Here is a 12,410-nt window from a genome sequence, read left to right on the forward strand (position 1 = left end):
GTGTGTGTATGTGTCCCTATTGGGGCCTATCTGAATTTCTGTCTTTGAGAGATATTATTTTGTAATATAACTGAATTTTCTATCCATACATATAAATTTTAAATATATTAAAATGATAAGGCATCTTTGAGTAAGCTGCGAGTATCATTTAAGTAGGCTATGTCGTGGCCGGCCGAATGTCCTCTTGTTTGGAAATCAAAATATGGTCACCCTAAGTGGTTCCCAACCACAGGGTCGAGATTTCTCCTGAGTCATTAGTTCAAGGTCCCACAGTTTAATACATTCAGCGTCATACTTGCGTTTGGCCATGACATTAAGCCAGTTTGCTGTCTCTCTCAAGTAAGTGTCCATTAGTCGCTCACTCTACAGCAGAAAACAGCTCTTCAAAAAAAGCTCTGTGCTGGATATTTACCGTACATAAAAATGAAGTGTGTTTTTTTACAAATTTGATACGATTGCGAGTCACTTTCAGTGACAATGGGCCGGAGACCCACTTTTGGACTGTGACCCACCAGTTGGGAACCACTGTGTTAAAGTACAAGACTGTGTAATTAGGTAATTAGAAAGACGACACAAGTCGTGTAAATGACATCATAACTTTATTTCTCTCTGAAGTTACGATGCCTGTGTGTTTCGCACAGGGATGTACTCACACGTTTTTAGCTAACTAGCTAGCCGGTGTAGGTGACGTATATCGTGCAAGACAAGAGATGTAGTGCACTGAGTGGTTTTACACATCGACAAACCTACAACAAACTGTGACTACCAGGATTTGCAAAATTATCTTTTAGATTGATAAACATTATATGTGTAATTCAGGGCAGAACTGACACAGGATCTAAAAATTATTTGTCTCTCGCCATTGACTAATGTACATATTTATCCAAAATAAAGTTCTAGGGACACCAGAAGGGGGGAGACTTCACTCCTGTATGGCACAAATGTTTTTTTGCTCTGTTTGTTAGTTTGAAGGAAAAAAAAGGCAGGACTTTACTTATTTTTCATTTTTGTCTGCCCTGACTTTTGGATTTAACCACCTTAATTTCTCTTTTGTATTGATGAGGTTGAAGATTGAGGTTGAGTTGAAGAGTTTTTTATTATTGTAAAACTTCACACATATAGTTAGTGTTTAGTGATAAAAGCGTATTTTGGGAGAGCTGAGCCCTTATCTTATCATGGGTTTTTCTTGTTTTGCAGCGTCATTATTTGATCTTATCAAAGAACAATACATCTCCAGATTTCATGTGTCTGCAAGTCACACTTAGCAGACTAGACTGTAAAGTAACAAAGAAAACACTGTTAAAAGAAGCCTAATACATTAAATAAATTAAATCATCTGTGTGTTTTCACCATCTGATGTTTTCTTCCCAGCTCCATGTTGGGGGTCGGCCCAACCCAAATGCTGCTGGATATCTCTGCATTTGTGTGACTCAAAGGACTGCAGACAGAAACGATTTATACTCCAGATTTTGAACAGGGGCCTGTCTGAACTTACCCAGAAACCCTTTAGCTGCATTTCTATGCAAAGATGCTGTGAAGTGTGTATGTGAGCATGTTTTGTTATTTACTCACAGAGTAAATATATTTTGAGTAAAAAAAACACTGCAATGAATTGATCACCAGACACACACGACATTAACACACTTCAGGACAATAAAAAGCTGCTGTGACGATACAAAGACGTCCACACACATGCAGACAGAGGAGCAGCTGTAGGTGACACAACAGGATTCGTGGTGGGAGTGAGGCAGGGGAGCGGTAAAAGCGTGGCACACAGAGTCATGTTGTCTGTACCGTTACGGGATTGGCTGGTGCTGGAAGCAGCAGGAAGCTCATTGGGCTGAGCAGAGCCAATGGCATTGCAGGGCGGGGTCTTAGGGTTACCTGGGCAGCAGGTGAAGCACAGCGGAGAAAGCAAAGCGTTACACACTCACTCACACACCCACTCATACTCCTGCATCACTAACACACGACACACAAACAGGTAACAACACACACACTAACATAAACAGTAACATCTGAAACACAATAAGCTCTGTCCAAGATTCCCAGGAGGAAGTCACACATCAAAACCTTGTTATGCCGAATCATCATCAAGTCAGACGAGATAGGACTGTAGATGCCACCTGAGTGTTCCTAACCCTCACAGTGGAGCAGAGCAAAACAACGGGTAAAACAAAGTTGCCTTCAAAAGGAACTTGTGCGGTCATGTTTCAATAATCAGAGGTCTGCACAACATGCTTGGTACTGAGGTCATATAGAACCTGTCAACACATACACAGATATTTTTTAAATGGATATTTCATTCCATGTTTTGGTCTCTCATCTACACACAAACAGTTTTAGGTCACTAAATCAGAGGTTTTTAAAAATGCCTCATAAATTGCAGATTTTTCAAAACTCTGGGTACTGTTTATCCATGTGAACATGTCAAATAGAGCGTTTGCAAAACAACGACATCATTTCCTCAGCTTGCACATGCCCATTGTTGTTTGGTGTAACACACTACGGGTTTGTTTACATTTTGTGGCAATGTCTGGTCTAATGACTCCTCTTCATCTAAACCACGCCCACAGAAGTGTGCCGAACTTTGAAGCCAGTTTGACAAAGTGGCAAAACCATGTAACTGCAACTTCAAGGTCCTTCACGTGATGCCAATGGACCCAGTCGTGAAATTGCAATTCTTTGCGTGGCAATTTTGTATTTATAAACGGACGCCAAGTATCAAAATTTTTAAGTAAATTATTATTGTAAACACAAATTAAAGTTTCTACTAGATTAATAAAATCAATCGATTCCTCTGTCCATCAGAGGCATTTTGCGGTGATAAAAATGAATGAAGAAAGATGAACAAAAAAAAAACCAAACCTTATTAAATAATAACAGATGTTTACAAAGTTTTCCTTTGGGCACAAAATTTGCAGTTAAAGAAGGGTAAATAATCACAATATATGTTATCACAATACTCAGCATTTTACAAAATATTTTCAAACGCAATAATATTGAAATTACTTACGTATCGTGATAACATTGAATCATGGGCCTCCGGTGGTTCCCACCCCTAACTGCTACCCCACTTCAGGGATGAACGGAGGCGTTTGCTGCGCCCAACGTTATGTGGTCCACCTCACTGTCCAAGGTTTAAATTTCGGCAGAAACGACAGTTTTGGATCAAGCCTGGTCCTACATTCTTCTCTGGTATTTAACTTTTCGTTGCCTCAGCCTTTATTACCACCAACTGGCCCGGTGAGTGTTCAGGGTAATTTTTTGTGTTATAGTGTGGGAGATATTTTGTAAAAAAAAAAACAATTATAATAAATTATAATAATAAATTATATAAATTATATAATAAATTATCTGTATACATGAAGCATGGCCTTAAGTTGTGAGAAGACTTTTGCCAGGTGACAGACAATAACAAGATGGGGCTAGATGAAAGGTCAGGGCTCCGCAAAGACCATGAATATCTGCACTAAACTGCAACAAGTAGTTGTAGAGACATTTTTCTCTGAACCATAAATGTCAACTTCATGATGGCACTAAAGGAAAAGTCAGAGGAATACCAAAATCATTATAATTCATGCATCCTAAGGGAGCCATGAATGTCACACAATGTTATGGAAATTCATTCAGCAGCTACTAAGATGTTTCAGTCTGGACCAAATTGGTCAACCAACTGACATCCTGCTAGTGTGGCTGACATTGGACCAAGTGAGTCTTTTTCAAACGCAGACTTGGTTGTCTTTGCATTTGAGGAAACTATTTAAACATTTACAGTAACAAAATGTTTTAAAAAGTGACTTCTATGGGCTCTGACATTTTAAAAACATCCATATAAATCACAACTCATGAATTCAAAGGTTTAAAAAATATGACCCCACTTAAATGTATAATATAACCCTTAAAAACATCCTGTTTTATACCTTTATTTCCCCTTTGAAAGATTAATCTTACTCCACACTGTCCGACTGATCGTATATATTCAAGATCAGCCTGTTTTAGCAATATCATGTTGAAGCCGAGTGAAATGTTCCACTTTTCAATGGCTGTACCATTCTATCAAATACAAATATTCCAGGCTGTTTTCATGCACTGTTTGTATGTATACCAATAAAAAAGTAATGCACCAACTTTGCACATAGCCAATGTTATCATAAGCCATTAATTTGTATGTAACCCACATTATCATGAAGGCTGCGGTCAGTGATGAATGTGAACGTGTTGCTGAGAAGAAAGTAGTAGACTGAAAGTCCACATAAATAACAGGTTGGGGTGGTGGGTGGGTCAAACAAACACAGGACTTTCCTGCTGGAGACTGGTGTTCATGTCCTGTGTGAAACAACTTTGGGTTATTTTAAGGTACATCGTCACGTTACTTTAAGTGTCTTGTGACGCAGCCCAACCATGTTTCTTTTTCGGAACCTAACCTACATAACTTTACGTTAAATATGTAAGATGACGACGCCCAACCAAGTTTCTCTCTTTTCTTTTCTTGGGTGCCGGTGCTAATTTGTTAGATATCATATAAATGTTTTTTATGAGGATACATTAAATATTCTCAGTATTTTTATAATAATTTCAAAAACATCTCCCCCAAAGTTTATCCTGACAGATTTTGGCTCTTCACTAGAATTTTAAATAAAGTTCTGCAGTTTGAACAATGTATGGCATCATATCATGTTTCCTGTTTGCATTATTAACATGCGGAAGTATCCTGTTATAGCTGGTTGATTTATAGCCGGGAGCTTATTGTTGGCCAATCAATTGCCTCCATATTTCTTTCAATTTTCCAGAACATAAAGCATGTGAACATAAATGAGTCACTTGTGACGTATGACTATGAATGCTGCCACGATGGATTGAACATCAAAATAAACTGAGTTATAATCAGAAGTGGTCTAACCTGGGACCAGGGAAAAATGTGCAGCACATACACACATACACACACTTTATTGAGTCTCTGTCCTTTAATCGAGTGGAGCTGTAAGATGAGATGCTGCTGTTTCTGCTGCAGTGAGCGTTTTACTGGGCCCAACAGATCCCAGAGCAGCCTCTCTGCCAGTCAGCCGGGCCGGAGCCAGACAAGCTGCTGGGTGGACCCTGATCCCGGGTCAGTGCCAGAACGGCTGGGCTGTGAATAATTGATGGCGTTATGAATGCACTGCAGGATGTAGAGCCTAGCTGGTGGTGCTCTGGCCTCCCGCTGGTAGAGATATTTCGGAAAGGACGAGGATGATGTGATATGAAAGAAAAAAGATAAACTAAGAGATGGATGTTGGCACAGTAAACGGCCTCATGTCGCACTTTGTCTGTGTTTATGTCAGTGGCCTTGGTGCGTTCAAGGTTAGATGTGTAACTCTTCTGGGAATTGGAGCTGCCTCCCAGCTCGGAAATAAAACAACAGAGCAATAACACACACGTACAAACACACACCTGTAGCACGTTTACAGGCCAAAATCAGCAGCTCATGCCTGTTTAAAACCACAGCTTCAGCACATCTGATTTCATACTGATAATCTCTACACACAGATGGTAAACACACACACACAGCCTCTTGTAACCCTGGTGAGGTTTAGAGACAAAGCGCGGAGCAGCTCCTGCATTGCAGCCTCCACACCCTTTTACATCCACTGCCCTTCTCCTTTCTTTACCTCCATCACTTCACCTTCCTCTCTTTATCCTCATCTCACTTGCTGTTCCTCAACAGCCCACTTCCTNCCCCCCCCCCCCCCCCCATCATACTCACCCTCCACTCCATCAGGCGGTCCTCCCCATGTCCAGCGTTTAGGCCTGTTATCCAGGTGGTCCCGAGCCTCCCCCCCTCCATTTCCAACACCTCCTCCTCGTCTCTCGGCACCTCCTGCTCTCCGGCGGACCAGGGCCTCCAGCCTCTCCTGCTCGTTGCGTTCAGAAACAGGGAAGAACAGACATTCTCTCACTGAGCCATCGCTACGGCGACGACTGCTCGGTGATGCGCACGGAGAAGGCTGCGCCATGGTTACCGCATGCAGCAGCCTCGCCCCTGCGTCCTGTTCCCACTCGTCTGTTTCTGCCTCTGCTGGCGGTCACCAGCGCTCGATTGCTGGCTCCTCTGACACTCAGTGATACATAATACAGCAGCACTGCTCCCTCTCCCTCTCTGTCTGCCTCTCCCTCTAGGTAACACTGACTCCCTCCCTACCTCCCTCTCCCAACTCGCAATTGTTCACCCCACCCTCCCTCTCTCTCTCTTTCTTTCTCTCTACCTCTCTCCACCTCCATCTCCCTCCCTCTCTGAAATCTATTTCAAAGAGCAGTTTAGTCAGACGGGAGGGGACAAAATGCAACCCGCCACCACCCCCACACACATACACACAGGGGACCATGCCTCTACACACACACACACACACACACACAAAAACACACACGCAGACTGGGTGGATTGGATACTGATACTGGCTGCACTGGTTTTATCTCCAGTGTTCTTTTTCCTTTTGCATTCCTTGTCTCCACTCTCCTTTACTCTTTCTACCTTCTTCTACCTCATTTCTATATTTCTTTATGTGGCATAATGACCTGTAAAATATACACTTACTACATAAACATACATATAAATCACAGCAGAACAATACAATATACTTGACATATGTTTTGGTCCAAACTCATTGTTTTTTCCATGTAGTTAAGAAATAACAAAATAATCAAATGCTCTCTTCATTTTTTCATCTTTTTATTTTATCTACTTATATTCCAAGATGTACTTTTTTTATTTAGTATTTTTGATCAGTGAAAAAAATAATTAAAAAACAAACATATTAATTATAAAGAGCAAAATATATGCCTTCCTCTGGGGGTAGGGTGTGGCTTGAATGAAGACTATAATCTGCATTTAGATTCAGGAATTCATCATTTAATAAACGGCTCCTTGCCTAAGATCTATACAGTCCTTCCCTTTTTTATACCATCTTCATGTAGACAATTTAACATACTGTCAGATCTGGTGACTACACAGTGTGTATCTATTATTCATATACATATATTAATATCAGATACTCAGAGATTTCATGGCAATTTAAGACCTATTTAATGCCTCAGAGGATGAAATTTAACTCCAGTTTCATGTTCATACTGGTCAAGTTATAAAGTATAATGGAAAACCAGGAGGGACGCTAAGATTGAGAATCATTTATCACATTACCTAAATATCTAATTGTATTCCCTAGCAATATAATTGATCAAATTAATGCAACCTGGACCCGTATAAGCAAACAAAACGGATGGATGAATTAACTTTTTGAGAAAATATTTATTTAAGTTCATTTACGCAGGCGAGAGAACATATTTAGGATTTTTGACCAGTAAAATTAGTAATTTTATTAATTTTTTAAGACCTTTTTTCATTTAAATTAAATTCAGTGCTTTTTAAGACTTTCCAAGACAGCTATTCAGTACTGCGTCTCATTTTTAGAGTGGACCGGTCTTCTCCTTCTTCTTTGGTCCCCTTTACACTGCCTCTTCAAGGAGGGAATGTCACGTTATGTCACTCGCCATTCTGAATAAAAGGTATAATTGTGGAATGGGGGGACAGTGTTGTCTCATCTTTAAGCCAGCAGTTGAGGTAGTAACAGTGCTGAAACGACATCAGTGTAAGAGGGACAGCCGGCAGAAGAGGTCATGGACGGGACAGGTGTCGTGTTTTGGCGACGTGTCATGTGTGCAACCCACTACTGGGAGATTGAAAACGCAGCTAGCAGCATTTAGCAGCTAACTCAAACACAAAGTACAACAGCTGAAAATATGCGCAAACTGTTGAAACAATGATGTCCGGGAGCTCCTTACCCTCTGAGCAGAGGACGAGATCAGCCGCCATATAACAGGAAAGATAAATGCTTGTTATTGCCATGTTGTGCAATTTTTATTGCTGCTGCTATTTTTTTGGTTCTGCGTAAAAATGCAAAGGCACCATAAAGGAGGGACTTCGTAGCAGTGGTATAGCAAGATCTCTGTGTAAAAAGGGCTTTTTTTTCATCAGTGCTGGGCATTGATTGAATACTATGCAAATATCTGGTGGCCTTGCTAGGAGCAACATCAGTTACCTTTAAGGTTTCCACCTGTGTTTTTTCTGTTTGAGAGACATCTGTAATGATTCGTTGCAATGACATAGCAAAAATGTTTTGTCTTCTCTCAGCAAATTAAACATAAAAGTGGATGTTATAATATTACAGTGTTACATTATATAGAGTAAATATTCATTGTTTAGATTTATATTTAATATTTTTGTATTTCCTTGCCTGTACTGATTGATTTGTGATAAAATGTATATTTAGTTTGGGCACAGTATAAAGCTGATACACTGTTCTGGTAAACTGTCTTCTATATATAAAAATGTTGGAAATGCCCCACCTCAGCATTGTAAGGGGGGGTTTGCTGAAGGTGCATGCAGAGTCACGCACAAACTGCAAGAGGGAGGAGAGACGACAGGAGGGGAGGGGCTCAGAGTCAAGAAGAGGGAATGGAAAAGAGACAGCAGAAATGTAAGACGAGGGGGGGATGGAATAGATTCAGATATACTGTAGATATAGATCACAGAAGACAGAGAGAAACAGACTGCAGCAGAGTCATTTGCAACTTCTCTGCACAAAATTGCATATGAGAACTGTTTGGTAATTATTTGCGATTTATTCTATTCATATGGGGCAGTGCAGCGCATTAAGTGTCATTCATTACGAGGCAAATGTGACAGAGTTTAGTCATAATGAACTAATTTACATCTGCAGTGCCCTCACAGACTGTAAGCCTGACACACTACTTTTAATGACAGTTGGAAAACTTACGCAATAAAACAGATAAAACCCAGAAAACAAAGGATCTTTCTGACAGCTAGAGAAAAGTCTTAAAATATGACATAGAAAATGTTCTAAACTAGAAATAAGCTGCAGTAAAACTGAAATATTTTGGATGATAATAATCACAAAACTACAAACTAGAGCTGAAATGAATCTTGATTTGTTGATTTATTTATTAGTTGATCAAGATACGATAAATTTGCGATTATTTTAGTAATTGAGTCATTGTTTTAATCATATTTCAAGCAGAAATGTGCTTTTTCCAGCTTCTCGAATGTGATTATCTGCTGCTTTTCTCATATGATAGTTAATTAACACCTTAATGCTTGTCTTTGGGTTTTGGACTGCTGATCGAACAAACAAGACATTACACAAGACATTTTACAAATGTTAACATGGGCCCCAAAAACACTGATGGGCATTTCTTACATTTTTTTTTATTTCACTGACAAAACAATTAATTGATTAATCCAGAAAAGAATCCGCAGATAATCAATAGTGAAAATAATAATCAGCTGCAGTTCCACGGCCCTGCTGGCACTATTTGACAGCATATACAGAGTACTCCAGGAGTGAGTGTTAAAACCTGGTAATGAGTTAGCATTTTAGCACACCAGTGGGTTTTTTTGATTGGGTTTTTGGTAAGATGCCTGAAATAAGCTCTTTGGTTAACACAAGCTTTAGAGACTTCCACATTTTGTTCCACAACAAAAAAAATACGTCTGTATGTACACCACTCATAAATTTTGAAGCTTTTATGTGTCTTAAAAAAGATGGTTGCTAAAAAGAGGCTAAATGGGACTACAGAACGTCATCACGTTGAACACGGCTTTAGAGCCTCCTTGCTGTAACAAAGTCATGCAACTGTGGTGTAGTTTGTTTATAGTCAAACTTTAGCTTTTTACCTCTAGCGATCACATATGTGCTTCAAAAATCATAAGAGTGGTGTTCATTTGTAAAGATTATCTTGCTGAACAAAATGTGTAAGCTTGCCACAGAGCTTATTTTCTGCAATATTCCAAAATCCAATGGGTAAACCCCACTGGTTTATGATGAGGTAACCAGTGCGACACTAATCTCCGCATTGGCCTACAGAAAAACATCCTCCCCCTCAATAGACCGAAAAAATTACAACCCAAACCAAACCAAACAGACTCATGTGAGTTTAAGTCCAAACCTGGCCCATCCAAGATCATCACATAAAATACTGAGCCAGAGGCCGACCAAGTCCGACCCCCCTAAAACGCATGAGTCGGCTTCTGATGCCTGGGACACACAGGCTGTGTTGCAGTGCAAGCAATGTGTCTCTGGTGGAAAATACACCAACTCAGTGGATCACTGACTCTCCACATTGTATTTCCCCACCAGAGAAGCTCCCTGCTCCAGCTGGGAGGAAAAACAGAGAGCCTGGGACTGAGCCCGGCTGCTCCCTCTCCTTCTCTCCCTGCCTGCCCTTTTTAACATTTACTTATCAAAAAACAAGCAAACAAACGAGACTAGGGTTAAATTATTCCCCAGCCCTACTCGACCCTGCCAATCAGCGCATATTTTTCACCAGAACCTGGTCCGACTCATCAGGCTTTCTGGGACCCTTTGGGCTCGGGTTGAGACTGAGAACTCTAATCCCTGGAGCACTCTGTTGATCCATAATAATTTCACATTTCAAAGTGAATTTATCAAGCAAAAAATGTCAAGCATGCTGGTTCCATATTTTCCAATGTGACAAACTGCTGCCTCTCTCTGGTTCATATCGCTGTATGCTGAATATCGTTTGGCTAATATGACAAAATAAATAATTTAAGTCTATTTTATGTTAACAGTATGGTGGGATGAAGTTGGAAACTGGTGATCACTTGCTGTAGGGAGAAGCATTTTATTTATTTGTTTGTTTTTATAGATTTTTTAAATTATTATTTTATATATATATTTTATTTTCATTATTTAATTTTTTAATGTATTTTAATTTTATTTTTATCTCTCTTCTCTGTATGTTTGTATTCTGATATAGTTATGTATTGTTTATGTATCTTGAAAAAATAAAGAAAATGTAAAAAAAATAAAAATAACTGGAAAATTATGATTAGGAGTTTTCATTATTTTTACAGACTAGAAAATTAAAAACTGTAACTAAAACAATTTGATGGGAAAGCTCTGAGCCATAACCTTTAGTACAATAAAAGACTTAATTAAATCCTACAATGAAGTCTTTTGTGTTTTCCTCATTGAATCACATGGATTGTGTAGACTTATTTTCCTTTTCAGAGATGAAATATGTGCTTGTCACAGCACTGCAAGCATCGACTGTCTGTTCCAGTAAACGGCACATGATACGCTGACGGTGATGTCATCTCCCCATGAGGCTGACCAATCATTATGTCATTAAGTTATGCATATGAGTGTGAGGAGGGGAGGAGGGGGCTGTTCGCACACAAACAAAGCCTTTAAATCAATAAAGACAGTGACCCCTCCTCTCTCTGAGGGTGAACGGTGAACTCTCTGTGGATCAGACTGTCACTCCTGACCAGGGGCTTGTTAACCCTTCATGTGCTGCTTGGTGTTTTAACAGCCACTAATAACTAATATTCAGGGTTGAGGTGACAATGCAGCTGATAACTGATGTTGGACTCTAAAATCGACTATAATAATATGAGTCAATGATTCTCAGCCAAGTGATTCCCACTCATGACTCATGTAGAGTGTTCAGTTTAATTCATGTAGCAGGCCTCTGCGCTGCCTCCTGAGAAAAAGGCTATAACCATGAACACATCAGCCTCATGCAACACAAAATCATTTCTGATGGAGTTTTACTTCCATTTTACTCGCCCTGTAAGTGAGTAAACATGATCCAAAGATTGTCCCTGAAGTCACTGCTGCCAAAACATGGGTGGCCCACACATAATACTGTGTCTGAACGCATCCTGTGTGGACACAGCCAGAGGACTAAAGCTGCTGCTCTGCTAATGTGCTGCTAACGCTACACTTCCTGTGTGAAGTGCAGTAGGATCCCACATCACAGTTCCTGCTGCTGCAGGAGACAGTGTCTCACTCTAGATCACTTCAGAAGTGGCACATTTAGGGTTGCAAAGGGTCAGGAAATTTTCTGGAAATTTTCCAAGGGAAGTTAAAGGAACAGATCAATTTTCTGAGGGGGATTGTATGAGGTACTTACCCATAATCAGTAAGAATTGGGTTGATTTTCAGTTTAGCCAGTTTGGTTTGGTGTAAGAGCTTAAACCACTTTGATTTTAGGCAAACTGTCTGAACCGGCATTGATTATTATTATGGCAAATCAAAATTAGCCTACGTCAGCAGCCTGTGCTAATGGCATCACAGCACTTAACCCAACTCATACTGCATTAATAAAAAGCAATATGACAACATGATTGTCTCTGTACTTGTTTTATTAGATCTTAGTGCGGCATTTGACACTATTGACCATCAAATTCTACTGCAGAGACTGGATCACTTAATTGGCCTAAAAGGTTCTGCACTGAGCTGGTTTAAATCTTACTTATCTGATCGTTTTCAGTTTGTTGATGTTCATAATGAATCGTCCTTACGTACCAAAGTTTGTTTTGGAGTTCC

General features: G+C 39.9%; 1 protein-coding gene across 3 annotated transcripts in view; it reads right to left on the reverse strand.

Moving 5' to 3' along the window:
* Window positions 1-12,410, reverse strand: part of map7d2b (MAP7 domain containing 2b) — a 47,643-nt gene that overhangs the window by 23,022 nt on the left and 12,211 nt on the right. For 2 of the 3 annotated variants that reach the window (XM_050056988.1, XM_050056989.1), the window contains exons 5-6: window positions 5,747-5,894; window positions 1,795-1,884 (exon numbers count right to left, since the gene is read on the reverse strand). In XM_050056988.1, coding sequence (XP_049912945.1) covers window positions 1,795-1,884; window positions 5,747-5,894 — 238 coding nt within the window. The remainder of the gene's footprint in view (window positions 1-1,794; window positions 1,885-5,746; window positions 5,895-12,410) is intronic. The other variant, XM_050056990.1, reaches the window with a different exon arrangement.

This window comes from Epinephelus moara, chromosome 11, assembly GCF_006386435.1.
Source record: "Epinephelus moara isolate mb chromosome 11, YSFRI_EMoa_1.0, whole genome shotgun sequence".
Classification (NCBI taxonomy): domain Eukaryota; kingdom Metazoa; phylum Chordata; class Actinopteri; order Perciformes; family Serranidae; genus Epinephelus; species Epinephelus moara.